This window comes from Vipera berus (assembly GCF_964194415.1).
Source record: "Vipera berus genome assembly, chromosome: Z".
NCBI classification, from domain to species: domain Eukaryota; kingdom Metazoa; phylum Chordata; class Lepidosauria; order Squamata; family Viperidae; genus Vipera; species Vipera berus.
In genome coordinates this window covers 120972600-120993816 of record NC_138205.1, presented here as the reverse complement: position 1 = coordinate 120993816, position 21217 = coordinate 120972600, and the positions used below count along the sequence as shown (strand labels likewise).

General features: G+C 43.8%; 1 protein-coding gene across 1 annotated transcript in view; it reads right to left on the bottom strand.

Moving 5' to 3' along the window:
• NCAPG2 (non-SMC condensin II complex subunit G2) overlaps positions 1 to 20976 on the bottom strand; it is a gene marked incomplete at its 5' end in the record, with an annotated part of 49091 nt that extends 28115 nt beyond the window's left edge. The window contains 3 exons of the mRNA XM_081346278.1: positions 1079 to 1193; positions 2687 to 2866; positions 20872 to 20976. Coding sequence (XP_081202404.1) covers positions 1079 to 1193; positions 2687 to 2866; positions 20872 to 20976 — 400 coding nt within the window. The remainder of the gene's footprint in view (positions 1 to 1078; positions 1194 to 2686; positions 2867 to 20871) is intronic.
• Positions 20977 to 21217: the final 241 nt, after the last annotated feature.

Below are 21217 nucleotides of genomic sequence, written 5' to 3'. Positions count from 1 at the left end.
CAGACACGTGACGTGGCAGGTGGGTCAGCTTTAGAATCAATCATTACTTTTCACCATCACATGACTGCAATTTACAATGATTTTTGCCAGTTTGCAGCATGTTTTACAGAAAAAATCCATCAATTCAAATGAATGGGTTTACTTAACAACCACACTGTTTGTTTAACAAGTGCCATAAAAAAAGACCGGAAAATTACTTCCAGTTACGTGGATGTTGTGACTTATCAAGCTAAGAATTTATGGTCATAATTCCAGGTTCAACTATGGCCATATGTCAGTAAAAGAAACAGAATGTGCGTGTGTGGAGTGGGTGGGTAGGTGGGTACAAAAACAAACTGTAGAATTAATTGAGCTTTCTGATCAATCAGGACTGCATTTAGCATGATAAAGCAGAATTGAGGTATACTTAGATAGCCATTAATATCTGTGACATCACTAGGCCAGTTGTAAAAAAACACCTCTTTTAGAAAGTTCTTTCAGTGCTAGAATTAATATACCAATATTAACATGTTCCTCAAGAAATAGCATGGTGCACCACACAAGATTAATGCAGTTTTGGATAGATTGGTGTCCAATCAAATCTCCTTGATTCTGAAAAATTAACCATAAGGTTTTCCAATCTAAAACTCATTCAATCAAAGGAACATTAAGCTTGGAAATCGGGTCCCTACTCAAAGATTCAAGTGATAAACACACCAGCAGAGTCAGTATTTACGTCAACATTTTAGTTTACTACTTGCTATTATGAGAATCTTCAAAATAACAAGAGCTAAGCATTTATGAAGAATATACAATCATTCTAAATTGCACCACTGAAGAACAAATTCAATAAATTAAAAGTAGTTTAAGAAAATATGCAATTCCAAGGGTAAAACCCACAAGCATCAGTCTAGGACAGGCATGTCAAACTCGTGATGTCACATGATATCGCGCGACGTATCAGGACTTTTCCCCCATTGCCGCCAATGGGGTGGACGTGGTTTCGGCATGACGCATCCGGCCCATAGGCCGGCAGTTTGACATGCCTGGTCTAGGACTACTACCTGAGGCATACAGTTATATTACACACAATACATACCATTTAATATCACTGCACATTCTAAAAGAGCTTTGATGTCAGCATTTTCATCTAATGTAGGAATGGATGCAATAACTATAGTTGCTACACCTTGAATAACAGCTGCATTTTGCTTCTGAAAATTCAGATAACAATTAAAAAGAGAGCTATAGACTTCAAAAAAATATATATACAAAAGTATATATATTTTTTTAAAAAAGCAATTCAAAAGATCCAATAAATACATTTTTGCTGAAACTGCAAAAAATCTAGCAAATAAAATTTTGAAAGAATTCTTGGCTTGGTGTTATTTGGATATAAATTCATTTGTGTTAAAAATACCCAAGTGTCAGAATCCATTTATATCCCATTCCTAAATCCCTATCTGTATACCCCCAAATCTCACCTCTCACTGGATTCTGCCATTCCCAAGGAGGAGGAGAGAAGATGTTAATTGGCCATCCCTATCCATTACATGCAAGGTTATTTATTCAGCCTGCCTGGAGGCTGTCATCAAAGACCAGGGAAAGAATCTTTGAACTGAGAAGAACAAAGAAAGAGCGGGGGGGGGGGGGGGGAAGAGATATTCTGGTTTGTATCTCTGATTGGAATCTGAAGGGGAAGAAGTAAATGTCGTAAAGGCATGGAAGATCCCTTTTCCCATGGGAGGTTTTGACACCTGAACCTTAATTTATCTGGGACTGACCAAATGGACTGAGGGGAGGGGTTTTTACTCGGGGACACTTTAAAAGTATCAATCTGCAACACAGTTTCCAGATCCTGTCTAGATTTTCCACTGACAATCATGTTTTAGTAAAAGTTCCTGCTTGGACAATCCTGTCTCCAAGAATTCTTCTTTCCTAAGACGTGGATTGGGGTTGGTCTTGACACCAAGTGTGTCCTCTATACTAGTCAATAAATATTCAATAAAGTATACTCAATAAAAATCCGGATTATATTTGTGGTTTTGTTTCCTGTTTTATGGGTGAGGGGATGAAGTTGTATACTGCTACAAAGCCCACTAGAGTTGGGTAGCTAGAATAAATTTAAATAAATGAATATAAATATAAATACATATAGGAAGAAAATCAAGGAAATGCCTAATTTAAATGGGCAATAATTAACTAGAATCACTATTCCAATCCCAAGTAAATCAGTAGTTTTATTATATAAAAAATAGCTTGAACAATATCTACAACCCAGAACACGGTCCAGTATTTATTTTTTAGATTTTTTTTATCCCACCTTAACTGTTTTATAATGTGAAAACACATAAGCCTCCTATTTTCCCAACAATAACCCTGTGAGGAAGGTTGGACCAAGAGACACTGATCTAAAGTCACCCAAATCAAGTTTCACACCTAAGGTAGGACTAGAACTCACAGTCTGCTGATTTCTAGGCTAGCACCTTTAGCACTACACCAGAGGTCCCCAACCCTGGCAACTTTAAGACTTGTGGACTTCAACTCTGGGAGTTGAAGTCCACAGGTCTTAAAGTTGCCACGGTTGGGGACCCCTGCACTACACCAAAGTGGGCCTCTCTTAAGTATGCTGCTTTTAGTATGTATAATATGTATAATACTATGTATAATATTATGTATAATAACTAATGTATTCAGGGCAAATTACCTGTGTTGCATTGTTTTCAGTTTTCATACAGTCATCCTTCACTCTTTGCCATTCTTCTATGGGGTTATCTAGCAAAACCTTTGCTAACAAGTCCTTTAATCTATTCCACAATGCTTCCTTTTGCTTTCTTGGTAGCTCTTGAACCAGTTCACGTAGATCAAGGGAATCTGATGCATCCTTCTAAAAGTATAGGTCAAGAATAGCTCATCACTTAATACATTATTTCACAGTACACCTCATTATATTGTAAAAAATCAAGTTTGGACTTTAAAAAGCCACCAAGATATTCAATTCTTATTTTTTTAAAAAAAATCCTAATTTTGAAGATTTAAAATTATATACCTACAATTACACATGTCAACTAGGATCTCTCTTACCGACAGACCTTGATTTACAACCACAATTGGAAACAGAATTTCCATTGTTGGGCAAGGTGGTTAAGTGAATTGTACCTAATTCACTTAATTAACCTTGGCACAGTTGTTAAGTAAATCACTGCAGTTGTTAAGTGAATCCAGCTCCCCCTAATTTGCTTGTTGGAAGCTGGCTGAGAAGATTGCAAATGCTGATCACATGATCCCAGGGATACTGCAATGGTAATAAATACCTCTCAGTTCCCAACCATCCAAATTTTGATCAAACAACAAAGGGGATGCTGCAGTGGTTATAAATGCAAGGACCACTTATAAGACATTTTCTTCACTGCTGTTGTAAGTTTGAGGGATTGTTAGACAGCATTGCCACCAGATGTATTCGTAACTGGCTAACCAACCACGTCAACGTATATTCCCTAATGGAGCTACATCTACAAGGAGAGAAGTATGTAGTGGAGTATCCCAGACCTATCTTAGACCTAGTACTCTTCAAAATTTTCATCAATGATTTAGATCAGGGCTTTTCAACCAGTGCTATGGGTACCACCTGTGGTACATTGGCACCTAGCAGGTGGTACGTGACCATCCTAGAAAAGTGGTAGCGGGGGAGGGGAATGAGCTGAACCGGTGGCAGCACCGCAGAAGCCTGAGCAAAAGATGGCTGGAGCTGCAGGGCTGTCAGGGTTCAGCGGAAGCACCAGGATCAGCGCTTCTTCGGGGTTGTCAGGGCTCAGTGGAAGCGCCAGGATCAGGCCAGGTTCCAGCTGGAGTTCATCGTTTCTGCTGAGCCCAGAAGAAGCTCCTGGCACTTCCGCTGAGCCCAGAAGAAGCACCGATCAGCTGAAATGTTGCAGCATCTCCAGGGTCTTGTGATTTACATTCAGATGCTTGGCAACTGATTCATATTTATGACGGTCAGTGTCCCAGGATCATGGGAAGTGACCAAAACTTGCTGCAACCACCCAGCAGAGGGGGTGGGAATAAAAACTAAGCCCACCCACCCCACCCCCACTGCCAATCCTCAACAGAAATGCTCACAACTATGAAAACCTTGGACAGGAGGAAGAGTGCAGGGGGGCGGGCAGGCAGGTGTCTTACTCAGATGTGGTTTGGGGGGCACTTTTTTCAGTGCCATTGTAACTTCGAACAGCCACTAAGTGAACTGTTGTAAGTTGAGGACTACCTGTATTTCATCACTTCCCCCTTTTTTGTCATCAAGTTTTTGACACCTTACTAGGCAACTGGTGGTACTCGGATGTTGCCATATCCTAAAAGTGGTACAATGGGTGAAAAGGTTGAAAAGCCCTGTTTTAGATGAGAGGATAGATGGGGAATTCATCAGATTTTCAGACAATACCAAGCTGGCAGAAAGAGCAAACACTCCAAAAGATAGACTCAAGATACAGAAGGATTTTGACAGACTTGAACACTGGGCGCTATCTAACAAAATGAAATTTAATGGTGACAAAAGTAAGGTCCTACATTTGAGCAAGAAAAACTAAACACACAGGTATGGAGTAGGTGGTACCTGGCTCAATAGTACTAATTGCGAGAGAGACAATCACTTAAATATGAGCCAACACTGTACTGCAGCTGCCAAAAAAGTCAACAAAGTCCTAGGCTGAATTAACAGAGGGATAGAATCAAGATCACGTGAAGTATTAATACCACTTTATAATGTTTTGGTAAGACCACACTTGGAATACTGCATCCAGTTTTGGTCACCACAATATATAAAAGATGTTGAGACTCTGGAAAGAGTGCAGAGAAGAGCAACAAAGATGATTAAGGGACCGGAGACTAAAACATATAGGGAACGGCTGCTGGAATTGGGTATGTGTAGTTTAACGAAGAGAAGGGTGAGGGGTGACATGATAGCACTGTTTCAATATCTCAGGGGCTGCCACAAAGAAGAGGGAGTCAAGCTATTCTCCAAAGCGCCTGAAGGCAGGACAAGAAGCAACAGATGGAAACTAGTCAAGGAGAGAAGTAACCTAGAACTAAGGAGAAACTTCCTGACAGAGAGAACAATTAACCAGTGGAACAACCTGCCTCCAGAAGTGGTGAATGCTCCAACACTGGACATTTTTAAGAGACTGGACAGCCATTTGCCTGAAATGGTATAGGTTTTCCTGCCTGAGCAGGGGGTTGGACTAGATGACCTCCAAGGTCCCTCCCAACTCTGTTATTCTGAGGACCACCTGTATAAGTTGGACAATGAAAAATCTGGGTCTTAAGCAAAGCAGTGCTACAAAAGACCAAAAGAACTATAACTATCTGCTGAAGCTGTTACTTTGTATAGCAATAGTATCAGGATGAATATGATCAATGATCAAATAAAATGCTAATAAAAAGAAGACTGAATGGAAATGTTCCTTTTTTATAACAAAAGTGCAATATTGAAAAGAATCTCATTTCAGGAAATCATCACTTATGCCAAAAAGCATTCCAGCTTTCTTTTCTAAAATTCTAATATCATTTTGACCAATTCGATTATTATTTTTCTATTGAATATACTGTAAGTCCACCAGCATCGTAAATCTAAATGTACACTTACATCAAAAAATGATCCCATTTTTTCTTAATATTTATTTTATTTTGTTATAATGAGCATCAATAAAACACAAAGAAAGAAAAAGAAATGATTCCCCAAATTTCTGCTACTTTATTACCAATAAATTATCTATTTGCCAAATCTTTTACTTTTCAAGTATATTTTTACAGGACAGTTTCTTTGGTCCTCAGATTTAAGCGTAAGCTGAAAAACAGCCTAAATGAAATAGAAATAAGATTCAAGAACAATGAGTTACAAATCCACACAAAAGAAGGGGGGTTGTTCTGATCTTAATACTGATTAAGACTGAAAAAAACTCCAAAGAAGTTCAGCAAAACAGAGCATTGGGAAAAAGTTTTCAGTCTTACTCTAGTCTAACATGTAGGAGTTTTGAAGGGAAAAGGAAAAATGATGAAAGATATGGACAGAAAAGGCTAAAGAAATGCCACCTGAGGTGCCAGTCGGATATGGACAAAAAAGTCAAGATGTTGTACAATGGTGTGATCAAAGCTCCACCTGTTCTTTATGTGGGTAAAGACGGTTGACTTTTTCCTCCCCTCTAATTCTCAACATAAAAAGTTTGTCCATTTTTACTTACTTGAAGCTGGGTGAAATGCAAAAACTCTTCAATGGAACCCTTACATACAACCTGTAGGAAGGTCTCACGTCTTGTCATGGTATACTATTTGAAGTTCATAGACATCTAGGGGGAAAATATTGTAACAAACAATAACACAATTAAATGAATTGCAATTGAGCCAGATTTCTAATTTCATAGGACACTAAGTTTATTGTCAGATCAAGATTTCAGTTCTTGAGTTGTGAAAATACACCTCAAAATGAATTAAAATAATTTGCAGTATTAAATTTAGTAAATCACCAGCTGGTCAGCCTTCAGACAAATGGATTTTATTTTCCAAAATTCCTAAAACTCCCTGGGAATTTTCCATATGTTTCTCAAAATCTGGTTATATCATTAGGCCTGGGCATCCCCAGAAATTGGTGAGTTGCCAAACAACCTGTTACTCTTGCCCTCTCCTTCCCTTTTAATCGTAATGCTGATTTTTTTAATTTAACTTTTTATATTTCTTTGTAGTTTTTATTGTATGCATTTCAGAGTCGCATTTTGAAATGGGCAGCCATACAAATGTGATGAATGGAGTCCTTGGTTGTCTCTGAACTTGGCTGTTTTCTTGAAGATCTTCCATTAGCCAACCAGATATCATTGTCGTCACCATCACCATCAATGTTGAAAGTTAAGATTCACATATCAGGAAGAAGTCAAGGTTAAGAACAGCTGTACCAAAAGTTTAAGATAAAAATAAACTCATAGTATTGGCTCCATATGTTGTATATAATATACATATGTTGTATATAGTATGTTTTAAATGTGATATGTATGTGTACACTTTGAGAGGAAGTAACTAAATTTCATTTTTAATGTGTGCCATTGTGCCCACAGGGGGGAAAAAATGACAATAAAGGTTATCTATCTATCCACCCAAAACAGCCATTGGTTTTCAAAAAAAAAACCCCAACTGTGTGTCTAGCAATTACCATATGCTGAGCAAAGAATGAAGCAGCTTCTTGGAACTGCACTTCAAAGTTTTCCAAGTTTTGAAGATAGTGGAATCTGGGGTTCTATATAGACATAATCATCTGTCATGGAGAGGTATAACTAGTACAGTTGGTTACTATCTGACAAAAAGCTCTTCCTAATGAGATTTGTGACAGTGTCACCAGTCAGCCCATAGACAAACTCTATGGAGAAAAAATAACAAAAGTTGAGATTCATAGTTCGGGGAACTGCTATCATTATACAAATGTTTAAAGACATAAATGAGAAATCATAGGTAGACTGAAAGATTTGTTTACGACAGAGGCAAGCTTTCAATTTTCTACACCCAAGGATTGCTGTATTGTGTTTCCAAAAATATGTGTATGTTTTTAATCATGGTAGATTAAAAATGAGCTCAGGACCATTTCATTTCAGAAAGTGGCTCTAATTATGGCTTGCAATCTTCATAACCAATTTTCTCTGCTGTCTTTCTGGGCACCTGGTAGGTCAAACTATATTTTGGTAAAGAGCAGTCTAGAACAAAACAATTAACAAATTGTTTAAAAGTAAAAGTTAAAGATCAAATATAGAACACAAGCTAAAATAATACCGCACTGTATAGTTTTTATTTTTCAGAAAAAATATAAAAAGTATACATTCCACTCCTGCTTATTTTTATAAGAAAAACTTATTTAATTCCTTCTATGAGAAAGAATTAAATTTCACTTCTCATTGATGGTATTTCTATACCAATCCTCTACTTCATAATCTGGAAATGAATGTAAAAGTTATATACCAGCAAAGCAAAATAAAAACAGCATGGTAGAGAAAAATTCATAATCCAACCTTAAAACTTTAAAATCCAGAAAAATCCAGAATCTATTGAAAGTTTTTTTTTTGGGGGGGGGGGAATTGTCAATGTCTGGGGAAATTACCCCAAAAGCTTTCTCTTGTAGCAAATATATCAATGATACCTTCATTCCACAAATTATCCAGGCAGTTCTGACCATCACAAATTTTCTTATTATTATGGTTATTTGCACTTAGCCAGAAGTTTAAACCAATGTGGCATTTTTGCCTGCCTATCAAGTATTATATTTTTATCCCACTTTTGTACATTAAAAAGTTAGCAATCTCCATCCCATTTGCCAGAAAACCAAGGCAAATATTCCTTTTCATGGACAATAATTAGAATATAGATGCCCAACTTTTTATTGTACTATGCTCCATAGAGCCAGACAAGGGCTTACACCCAAGTCTGCACATACCCAAGTACATTATCGCCTACGTAGGTCAGAAACACAAATACACACCGACACATAGACTCGTGTTGGAATCACACAAGCACCACGAAACTCACTTTAGGATAGCCCTTCTCAGAGGAACAGCCATTCAGCCATTCTTTTCCCTCTACCCAGCTTCCTCCTGGATGTCAGTGCCCATGATTCGAAACCATCAGAACTGCCGGAGAATTAAACACAAGCACACTCACACGATTTTCCGGTGCGCGTTGCTGCAGGTTCTTGCGGCCTAGTTCACTTGAACGCCTTTTCCTTCGGGCTCTCGAATATGGGATTCGCGATGAGGAAACGCTCCCCTATCACAGCCACGTCCAATGTACCCGGCGTCAGTTCAAACGTACGATATTTTCCACGGACATCGGCTGCCTGGCTCACTTTTCCGCCTCTCCCGAATTTACAGCCACCCACTCGATTTGGCGCTTCTGCTGCCAGATTCAAATTCTCCCGCGGCTGACGCCGCCAAATGACTCTCACTGAGCATGCGCACGCAACTTGACTCGCGACTGCCCTCCACGGGAAGAGGAAGAAGAACAGGCTTGCTGCGCGTGCGCATCCCCCCCCCCTTTACAGATGACGTTTTCTTGCTTAAGCCTGCCTTCCACTAGTCGGGGGCCGTCCAGATGGAATAGACTACAACTCCTATGATCCCCATGCATAAGTGGAATGCAAGCCAGAAATGTACAACAATAATATGCACTATTAACTTGGGTCGAAGTGCAATTTATCATCTCTTTGCTCAACTTGGGCAGCTTTAAGACGGGTGGACTTCAACGCCCAGAATTCCGCAGTTATATTCAGTTATGGTCCTCAGGCTGCAGTTTGGGTTTTATTTATACACAGCCCATGGGGATTCTGTTCGATAAAGAACGCCAGTGATTGGTAAATTGCTTTGTGGCTCAGCCCTGATTCCACTTTTTGCTTATTTTATACAGGTAAGATTTCAAGGAATACTGTGTGGCAGGTAATATAACAAAGTCTTATCAACAGAAGTTAAAAGTATGAGAACTGGACGGCTCTTTTAGCATCTACCAATATAGAAACTTCCAAAGCAATCTAAATTTGGACAATATTTGCAGGATGAGGTCTCGCTCAAATAACATTCTTTGTAAATCAGTTGGTAGTTGGAAATTAATTCTGTAAAGGTGTGGGCTCTGTTCTTGTGTCTGTCCATCTGTTTCATCTGTGTAAATAACAGAACAGGAGCAAATCTGATGAAAAAAGGCTCAGCTTGAAAATGAGCCAGATACAGCTGGGGGCTGAATAGAAAAATATTATTTAGTGACTGCCTGCTGATACTGACTTTTTGCAGTTATGGCAGTGATGAAAAAAATACCTTTGCAACCAATGCTCAGATATATGAATTTTGCAAGTCTGCAAAGCAAAGGAAAGTGAGTGCATAAGTATAGTCAGTTTCATTCAATGACCACTTAATGACCAAGATGCTAGTCTAAATTGTGGTCACTAAATAAGGACTACTCATTCCCCCCCCCCCGGTCTATTCCAACAGGAGGACTGTTGGGCAGGAACTTGGAATGTTGCTGGCCACTCCATTCTAAGCCCCCTCCCGGATGGAACACATCAGTCCTCTTCTGTTTTTTCTATCAAATGGACGGACAGCAGAGGCATCTGCCAGGCGGCAAATATTCTGAGCACCATCTTGATTTTTTTTGACACTCCACAGATACTCCTGCAGAAAGGAGTCCTAAGTCTCTCTACTAACATTCCTTACCAATTTCTGTTGAATTGGGAAAATATTAGTCTAGCAAAGCAAGTAAAAAAATGATGATAGCATAAACTAAACTGCAATGTTAATAAGTTTTCGGCTTAGTGAGGTGTGTGAGCCCTGACCCTATCCATTCAGGCAAAGCACTGCAAAATGCCCAAACACAAAGACCACAAAATATAATATCTAAAATGGTATGATATTTTTGTTGTTGTTAGCTGCAAAGTCGTGTCCGACCTATCACGACCCCATGGACAACGTTCCTCCAGGCCTTCCTGTCCTCTACCATCTTCTGGAGTCCATTTAAGCTCACACCTACTGCTTCAGTGACTCCATCCAGCCACCTCATTCTCTGTTGTCCCCTTCTTCTATTGCCCTCAATCTTTCCCAGCTTTCATAGCCATACATTGCAACTGGGAAGACCATAGCCTTGACTATACGCACTTTTGTTCGTAGGGTGATGTCTCTGCTTTTTACTGTGCTGTCTAGATTTGCCATGGCTTTCCTCCCCAGGAGCAAGCGTCTTTTAATTTCTTGGCTGCAGTGCCCATCTGCGGTGATCTTGGAACCCAGGAAAATAAAATCTGTCACTACCTCCATTTCTTCCCCATCTATTTGCCAGGAATTGAGAGGGCCGGATGCCATGATCTTGGTTTTCTTAATGTTTAGTTTCAACCTAACGTTTGCACTCTCCTTCTTCACTCGCAACAAGAGGCTCTTTAGTTCCTCTTCCCCTTCAATTCAATTGGGCGTATCTTTCTTTTTCTCCCTTGCCTTTCACTTCCCTCCTGTCCTCAGCTATTTGCAAAGCTTCCTCAGACAGCCATTTTGCTTTCTTGCATTTCTTTTTCTTTGGGATGGTTTTAGTTGTTACCTCTTGTACAATGTTGCGAACCTCCGTCCATAGTTCTTCAGGCACTCTGTGTATCAGATCTAATTCCTTAAATCTATTTGTCACCTCTACTGTATATTCGTCAGGGATATGATTTACTTCATACCTGAGTGGCCTACTGCTTTTCCCTACTTTCTTCAGTTTAAGCCTAAATTTTGCAACAAGAAGCTCTGAGCCACAGTCAGCTCCTGGTCTTGATTTTACTGACTGTATAGAGCTTCTCCATCTTTGGCTGCAGAGCACAGTCAATCTGATTTCTGTGTTGACCGTCTGGTGATGTCCATGTGTAGAGCCGTCTCTTGGGTTTTTGGAAAAGAGTGTTTGCTATGACCATCATATTCTCCTGACAAAATTCTATCAGCCTGTGCCCTGCTTCATTTTGTACTCCAAGGCCAAACTTGCCTGTTATTCCAGTTATCTTTTGGCTTCCTACTGTAGCATTCCAATTCCCCATGATGATAAGGACATCATTTTTTGGTGTTAGTTCTATAAGGTGCTGTAGGGCTTCATAGAACCGGTCAATTTCATCCTCTTCAGCACTGGTGGTTGAGGCATAGACTTGGACTACTGTGATATTGAATGGTTTGTCTTGGATTCGAACTGAGATCATTCTGTCATTTTGGGGATTGTATCCCAGTATTGCTTTTCCTACTCTTTTATCGACTATGAAGGCTACTCCATTTCTTCTGAGGGATTCTTGCCCGCAGTAGTATACCTGATGGTCATCTGAATTAAATTCACCCATTCCTGTCCATTTTAGTTCGCTGATTTCTAAGATGTCAATGTTCAGTCTTGTCATCTCTTGTTTGACCACGTCCAGCTTTCCTTGATTCATGGATCTTACATTCCAGGTTCCTATGGAGAAAAAATCTTTACAGCATCGGACTTTCCTTTCACCACCAGATACATCCACAGCTGAGCGTCCTTTCGGCTTTGGCCCAGTCGCTTCATTCTTTCTGGCGCTACTAGTACTAGCCCTCTGCTCTTCCCCAGTAGCATATTAGATGCCTTCTGACCTGAGGGGCTCATCTTACAGCGTCATAGTGTTTTGCCTTTTGGTGCTGTCCATAGGGTTTTCATGCCAAAGATACTGGAGTGGATTGCCATTTCCTTCTCCAGTGGATCATGTTTTGTCAGAACTCTCTGCTATGACCTGTCCGTCTTGAGTGGCCCTGCACGGCATAGCTTATAGCTTCATTGAATTACGCAAGCCCCTTCGCCACAACAAGGCAGTAATCCATGAAGGGGGTATAATATTTAAGGAACTGCAAAATTTATTTTTGTATTAAACTACATACATGCACACACACACACACACATAAATTAAAGCTCTCCCACCAAGACATCTCTCCTGAGACCCAAGAATATGTATTCTGTCTGGGAAGCAGCTGTCAGCCTTGTGACTGTTGGGTGCTCTTCACTTAAGCGCTTAACCTTCCCACTGGAATCTTAGTAGAGTGAGCATAAAAATCAGTTCTGAAGAGATAATGGCCAGAATGATTTCTTTGAATGGTGTTTACAGAAACAGCATGAGACAATGCTTCATGAACCTACTACCTGTTCTGTACCAGCCTGCTACCGGCCTTGCAGAAAGGCAACCCCTGTACAAACGGCAGAGGCTGGAGAGCGTCTGAGGCTGGAAGGCGTCTGCCAAGATTTATTACACAAACAACAGAACAAGAAACAAAACACCGGAACTTTGATCCTCAAACGGAGCGGTTGCTTTCAGCAACCAGCCCTTCCCCAAACACTCCTTTTATTAGAGTTCAGGGCGTGGCCTCCCTGTGCCTCCTTCCGAGGAGTCCCACAGCCTTTCTCTGCTTGTTCCTGCTTGACTGCCTCCTGCGTCGGGCGTCCTTGAACAGGGCCAGCTGTGGGTCATCATCATCCGCACTGTCGGGCTCGCGCAGCTGAGAAGAGGGCCCTGGCTGGGGGCTCTGCGAAGCCTCCAAGCCATCATCAGCAAGTTCGTCTTCAACACCCTCCTCCTCCCCCTCGTCTGAGTCATCCGAGACATCCGAGCCGGCTGCCGGACCCACAGGCTGGCCCTGAATCACAGCACTATCCCGCACCTCAGGGCCCTTCCCCCGGGTCTGCCGATCCGGATGCGGTCGGGATGGGAATTGTTCGTGAAAAGCAGTCACCAACGCAGGGGCATGAACGGCGGTCGCGTCTTCCCAGGTGAAGTCCTCCGGCCCGTATCCTTTCCACTCGATCAGGTACTGGAAACGACCTTTCAGCCAACGGGAATCCCTGATGCTGGCGACCTCGTACTCGGGGGTGCTGCCTCCATCACGAGGTCCTGATGGGGGAGGTTCCGCTTGGCGGAGTGGACAAGCCGGTTGCTCGGGGACCAACAGGGACCGATGGAAGACTGGGTGCACGCGCAGGGAACGTGGCAGAGTTAAACGATAGGCGACCGGATTGATGACTGCCTCGACTGGGAACGGTCCTAGGTAACGGTGATCCAACTTCCTCGCCGGCCGTGTGGACGGTAGGTTCCTGGTGGACAGCCAGACCCGATCCCCCACCGATAGTGGAGGCGTATCCCTTCTCGACCGATCGGCAAACCTCTTGTAGTCGGCCTTGGCCTTCTCCAGCTGCCGTCGCACCAAACGATGGATCGCCTGTAACTCTGCCATGAAGTCGTTCGCTGCCGGCTCCGGTGAGTCCACGGGAGAAAGGGGGAAAAACCGGGGGTGATAACCCACATTGGCCAAGAACGGTGTCATCTGCGTGGAGGTGTGCTGCGAGTTGTTAAAGGCAAACTCAGCTATGGCCAGATAGTCCACCCAATTGTCCTGCTGCAGGTTGACGTAGCAGCGCAGATACTGCTCCAGGATACCGATGACCTTCTCGGTACCCCCGTCAGTTTGAGGATGATGCGCGGACGAGAGGCAAACCTTAATGTCCAACGCACGCATCAACTCCTGCCAGAAGCGGGCTGTAAACTGGGCCCCCCTATCGGAGACGACTCTATCGGGGAGGCCGTGCAGCCGAAACACCTGTTGGATGAACATGCGACTAGTGGCGCAAGCTGACGGTAAGCCGCGACGGGATGAAGTGCGCCATCTTGGTCAGCATGTCCACCACCACAAACACTGTCGTGAAGCCGGAGGATGGGGGTAAATCCGTCAGAAAGTCCATGGACACAGCCCCCCAGGGTCTCTTGGGTGTTGGCAAAGGCTGCAGTAAACCAGGCGGGGCCCCTGTCGCTGACTTGGCCTGCCTGCATGGGATGCAGGAGGTGACATAAGACTGGACGTCGTGTCGGACTCGGGGCCACCAGAAGGTACGGGAGACCAGGTTCAGAGTCTTGAACAGGCCAAAATGCCCCGCTGCCGGGTTATCATGACACTGGCTGAGGACGAGTCCCCTGAGTGGCCCTCCCGGAACATAGAGCCGGTCACGATAATACAAGAGTCCATCCGTGACCGTCCAAGGCGAGTCTGGCCCCACCTCCTCCTTCCGCTGAGCCACCCACGCCTCCTGCTGCTGCGCCTCCCGGATCCGAGCCCGTATATCAACCGGCTCCCGCACCGCAGCAAAAGACTCGACGGGGATCACTGTCCTGGGCAGAAGCTTGTCTTCCACTCGGGTATATTCGGGCTTCCTGGACAGAGCATCCGCTCTCTGATTGTGCCCGCTTGGTATGTACCGAACCCGGAAGTCAAACCTCGCAAAGAAAAGGGACCACCGGATCTGGCGTTGGTTCAAATTCCGAGCGGTCTGCAGGCTTTCCAGATTCTTATGGTCCGTCCGGACCTCGATTTGATGCCGCGCCCCCTCCAGATGATGTCTCCAAGCCTCGAACGCCGCCTTGATGGCCAGCAGCTCCTTCTCCCAGATGGTATAGTTGCGCTCCGAGGGGTTCAATTTCCGAGAGTGATACGCGCAAGGGAAAAGGGTACCGCTGGGCGTCGTTGCCTGGAGTAACACGGCCCCAATGGCAATGTCGGAGGCGTCCGCCTCCACGACAAACGGCCGTTGCGGGTCAGGATGCTTCAAGATGGGCTCCTTCATGAAGGCTTCCTTCAAAGCCTGGAACGCCTGTTGTTCTGGTGCGTTCCACTGGAACCGAGTCTTCTTCTGCAGGAGCCGGGTGAGGGGGGCTGTCAAGGCAGCAAAGCCAGGGATGAATGTTCGATAGTAGTTGGCAAATCCAAGAAGTCGCTGAACATCCTTCACGCGACGCGGGGGTTGCCAACTCTGCAACGACTCAACTTTACTCGGCTCCATGGCGATGCCCTCAGGAGAAATGCGGTGACCCAGGAAATCGATGGTCACCTGGTAGAACTGGCACTTCTCCAACTTGGCAAACAGCCGATGTTCTCGGAGGCGCTGCAGGACCTGATGGAGATGCTGATGATGCACTTCACGCGACGGGGAGTAGATCAGGATGTCGTCCAGGTAGATCACGACAAACTGGTCCAACAGATCCCGAAAGATGTCGTTCATAAAATGCTGAAACACAGCGGGGGCGTTGGTCAGGCCAAACGGCATCACCGTGTACTCAAAATGTCCATAGCGAGTACCAAACGCCGTCTTCCACTCATCACCCGGCCGAACCCTGACGAGGTTGTAAGCTCCATGCAGGTCCAGTTTCGTGAAGATCTTAGCCTCCCGGAGTCGGTCCAAGAGCTCGGGGATGAGGGGCAGCGGGTAACGGTTGCGCACCGTGATGGCGTTGAGTTTCCGGTAGTCACAGCAAAGCCGTAACTCGCCCGACTTCTTTTTGACGAAGAGCACGGGTGCAGACACTGGTGAGGACGAGGGCCAGATGAAACCGCGAGCCAAATTCTTTTCCAGGAAGTCCCGCAATGCAGCCAACTCGGGCTCCGACATGGAGTACAAACGCCCCACTGGGAGAGGCGCATCAGGGACTAAATCAATGGAGCAGTCATAGGGCCTGTGCGGGGGTAATTGATCCGCCTCTGACTCGCTGAACACATCAGCAAAGTCGGACAGTTCGGGAGGCAAGGAAACCCCTGGGGAACCCTCCACCTGGCCGGCACAGATATGGCGGGAGTGGTCCACGCGCTGCAAGCTTGGGAAGGTGACCAAGTTCTGAGACCAATAGATCTGTGGATCATGCGCCCGGAGCCACGCCAGTCCCAAGACCACGGGGAAGTGCAGATCCGAAGTGATGTAGAACTGGATGGCCTCCACATGGGAACTGATGGCCATACACACTGGTTGCGTGGCGGCCGTAATAGGCCCGGACAGGAGCACGCGACCATCGATAGTCTCCACTAACATGGGCGGATCCACCGGACACTGGGGAACAGCCCATTTGGCCACAAAGGCCGAGTCCATAAAGTTTGTGGTAGCCCCAGAGTCAATTAAGGCATGGACTGGAATCCCCTCTGGCTTGCCAGGAAGGATCAGACGTGCCTCCAAAATCAAATGCCGTGGAGGTTCACAGGCACCATCGGAACGGCGTCGCTCGGTGTGGTTGTTGTGGGACGCCCGATCTATCACACCGTCTAGATCGGGCTCGGGGCGTTTCCCGACAGCAAAGCAGGGGACTTTCTCGGGGCAGGCTTGGTCACTGATGCCCGCTGACGCTTCTTTGGGCAAGAAGCAGCCAAATGTCCAGGGTCCCCACAGTAAAAACACAACCCCCCCGATCGTCGTCTGTCCATTTCCGTCACCGATAGACGAGACCTGGCGGCACCCAGCTCCATTGGCTCCTCCCTTTGGACTGGGGGCTCACGCACAACAGGGGCGGCAGGGGTCTGTGGGGTGGCACGGCGACTCTTTCGCTGCTGCAGCCGGGCATCGATCCGCAGGCAAAGATGGATCAGCCCATTCAGGTCTGAGGGAATGTCCACGCGGGCCAGCTCATCCAACATCTCCTCCGACAATCCATCCTGAAAGGCATCCACGAGCGCAGCCTCATTCCAGGCGGAATCCTGGCTAAGCAGCCGGAAATCGCTGATATAGGCCTGTAGGGGGCGTTGACCCTGCCTCAGAGCTTTCAGGCGTCGGGTGGCAGTCTGCGTCTTAATTGGGTCCTCGTACATTAGGCGCATATGGTCACAAAACCCCACAAAGTTATCCAACAAAGGGCTAGGTTGTGCCAGCAGAGGCGTGCCCCAACGAGCTGCATCCCCCGAAAGAAGGCTTAACACGAATCCCACCTTATCCCGGTCAGTGGGGAAATCAGCTGCTCTCACGCTGATAAAAAGCTGGCATTGTCCCAGGAAGGCAGGAAACAGTTCTGGATTGCCAGCAAATTTATCCGGCATTGCTATCTGACATTTCCTCCTGGGTGGGGGTGCAGCATGTACCTGAGCTTGCAGTTGAGCCACCTGAGCTGCCAGCAAAGTGAGTTGCTGAGTAAGCTGAGCATTCTCGGCACGTAGCTGCTCCATCTTAGTAGTAAGGGGTGGGAGGCTGAAAGCAAACTGTTCTGAACCAGCCTGCTACCGGCCTTGCAGAAAGGCAACCCCTGTACAAACGGCAGAGGCTGGAGAGCGTCTGAGGCTGGAAGGCGTCTGCCAAGATTTATTACACAAACAACAGAACAAGAAACAAAACACCGGAACTTTGATCCTCAAACGGAGCGGTTGCTTTCAGCAACCAGCCCTTCCCCAAACACTCCTTTTATTAGAGTTCAGGGCGTGGCCTCCCTGTGCCTCCTTCCGAGGAGTCCCACAGCCTTTCTCTGCTTGTTCCTGCTTGACTGCCTCCTGCGTCGGGCGTCCTTGAACAGGGCCAGCTGTGGGTCATCATCATCCGCACTGTCGGGCTCGCGCAGCTGAGAAGAGGGCCCTGGCTGGGGGCTCTGCGAAGCCTCCAAGCCATCATCAGCAAGTTCGTCTTCAACACCCTCCTCCTCCCCCTCGTCTGAGTCATCCGAGACATCCGAGCCGGCTGCCGGACCCACAGGCTGGCCCTGAATCACAACACTACCCAAGCCTCGGTTTTTTATAATATACCCTTGCACGTCAACAATTTTGCAGGCTTCCATCTAAACTTCTTTGCAAATTGGTTGGAATTTGAGTGGCTTTTGATGAATCTCACCCTTCCTATCAGGCTCCTATCAAATATAGGGAAAGTAATCTTATGGATTCCATTCTCACAAAGGTTGCCAAGAAAGATGCATTTTGCTTGCAGCCCATTCTTTCATCAATCCCTCCTTTTCTTTTCCTTAACTGAGTCCTCTTCCTAGTTAACAATGGTCAAAACACCTCAGGACTAGCGTGGGGGGGAACTGTGATTTTGTATATCATTTACAACTTCTAGCAACAGGAATGTAAGTAAAATATTTTCATTGTGACACTAGATTGTACCATCTATAAAGGTAAAGGTTCCCCCGCACATGCTAGTCGTTTCCGACTTTAGGGGCCAGTGCTCATCTCCGTTTCAAAGCCGAAGAGCCAGCGCTTGTCCGAGGACGTCTCCGTGGTCATGTGGCCGGCGTGACTAGACGCCAAAGGCGCACGGAACACTGTTACCTTCCCACCATAGTGGTCCCTATTTTTCTATTTGCATTTTTATGTGCTTTCGAACTGCTAGGTTGGCAGAAGCTGGGATGAATAACAGGCGCTCACTCTGTTACACGGCACTCGGGATTCGACCCGCCAAACTGCCGACCTTCCGATCAACAAGCTCAACGTCCTAACCCACTGAGCCACACGTCCCATTTATACCATCCATGCCATTTCCCAAATATTTATTTTAACATGCAAGGAGGGCTGTTTGATTTTATGCCCTGTCTGTGCACTTCAGTACAGATAGCCCTCAACTTACCATTCATTTAGCAACCTAATTTTTTACAATTACAATGTAAAAAGTCCTTACACGGCTGTCACAGCATTCCCATGATCACATGGTCAAAATTCAGGCACTTAGCAACCAGAATGTATTTATGACAGTTGCAATGTCTCAAGGTCATGTGATCTACCCTTTGAATTTTCCCAGCTGGTTTCCAAAAAGCAAAGTCAATGAGAGAAGCTGGATTTGCTTAATGATCACATAATTTACTTAACTGCAATGATTTGCTTAATAGCTGTGACAAAGAAGTCATTAAATTAGACACAACCTGGTTAACAATTACTTTGCATAGTGACACAAACTCTAGTTCCAACTATGTTTTAAGTCAAGTACCACTTGTAACAAGAAGGCTGGTTAGGGAAATAGATTTGTTTACCTCATGGCTAAGTTTTTATTTCCATTGTGAAAATGTTCTTATTTTGGTGCTATATTTGTCTTTTTTTTTCAGTATGTACTGTGCTAATTCTTTTTCTCTACTTTTAATTTATATTTCTTTTTTTAAATTGTTACAATAATTAAACTTACCCAATGTCACTGTGCTCTACATAGCTTCTGAAAAGTATAATTTTCCCTTCTGGGAACACTGCATGATTCATCTGTATTTTCTTTTTTTAAAATTTCAATAAAGTTAGTTCAAAACATGATTCATCAGCCTTGAATATAGGATGGACAGCCCTGCAGGATTATGTGTCAGGGCTCTTGACCTAAAATTGGCTGATGCATAGCTGAAAATAATAGTATCTAATTTATGAAAAAAAATTGTCAAGATTTCCTCTCTTTTTTATTTATTTGTTTGGTAGTAATTTAAGCTGGAAAGTATGGCTGTTTTACATTTTTGCTGCCTTTGAGGGCAAAATTCTATTTTTGCAGATTCAGTTCTGACAATAGATATCACATTCATAGCCCAAATTAGAGACATCAGAAAATTATCATCAGCTAAAACTTTTCTCCTTCTCCAAGTACATTGGGAGAATTGTAAGTTGCTACACCCTGCAGTGCCATCTAGTGCTATATTTGAATTACTTAAGTGACAGAAGAAATTCTCCATTTCCAAATGCAGTGTCTGGCATGCATGGTGCAATCAGATATGAAGCAAAATCTAACATTTACCATACATTGTCCATCCATTAAGAATAATTTTTTTCTTTTGTATTAAAAATATTTCCAAGGATTAAAACATGTATTTTTCAGATATGCAGAGTCTGCTTCCTATGCATGGGGATATTTTTAAAAGTCCTCATGTATATTTACTGCTCAAAAAAATAAAGGGAACACTTAAACAACACAATGTACTGTATTTAATAGTAGGATGTCTTATCTTCTGTTCCCTTTATTTTTTGAGCAATATATATATATATATATATATATATATATATATATATATATATATATATATATGCAGACATACAGACATACGTACAGGAAGAACAGGTTGCTCATGCAGTGAACAGAACTTCTCACTGCAAAATATTATTGAACAGAGCAAGGAATGCCAAAAGCAGGGGCTAATTAACTTTATTGATTTTAAAAAAGCATTTGACTCTCAGTAGAGAATCTCCATGACACATAATACAAACATACAGTATCCCTAAGAGATATCTTAACATCTTTAGAAAACTTTACAACAACATTATGTGCTGTGTAAAAACTGAAAATGGCAGCACTGACTTTTTTGCGATATAATACCAGTGTAAGGTAGCGTTGTGTACTATCTCCATTTTTATTTCTGATTATATGGACTATATACCATGAAAAAGGTAATGAATATGTTGGATTTTGCATTCTGTGGAATAAACAAGGCAAATTGACTGATCTAGATTTTGCTGATGACATTGCTTTTACTTGCACAGCTGAAAGATATGACACTGGCATTTGATGCAGAGGCAAGTACAGTGGGCTTAAAAATTGGTGAAGACAAGACCAAGCCAATGCAAAGTTCAAGACAACATTCTGATAACATTAGAAGGACAGGCCTTAAAATATGTGAAACAATTTAATTACCTTGGCAGCATCAAGGATACAGATGGGAGAACAGAAGTAGATGTGAAATACCAAAGTAGGTAAAGCAGCTGCTGTCTTCCAACAGATACACTCAATATGGACCATGTCCGCTATAAGCACAGCCACCAAGATTGGATTATTTAATGCTGTTGTCATACCAATTGCTATCTATGCCAATGAGACCGGGAAATCTATAACAAGAATTACTCATAAGGTAAACATCTTCCAACAACATTGTTTCAGAAGGATTTTCCATATCTCATATCAGGACTAGTCACAAATGAGGAAATTCCACAAAGAAGTAATTCCCAAACACTCTCTGAGATACTGATAGAACAAAGAATGC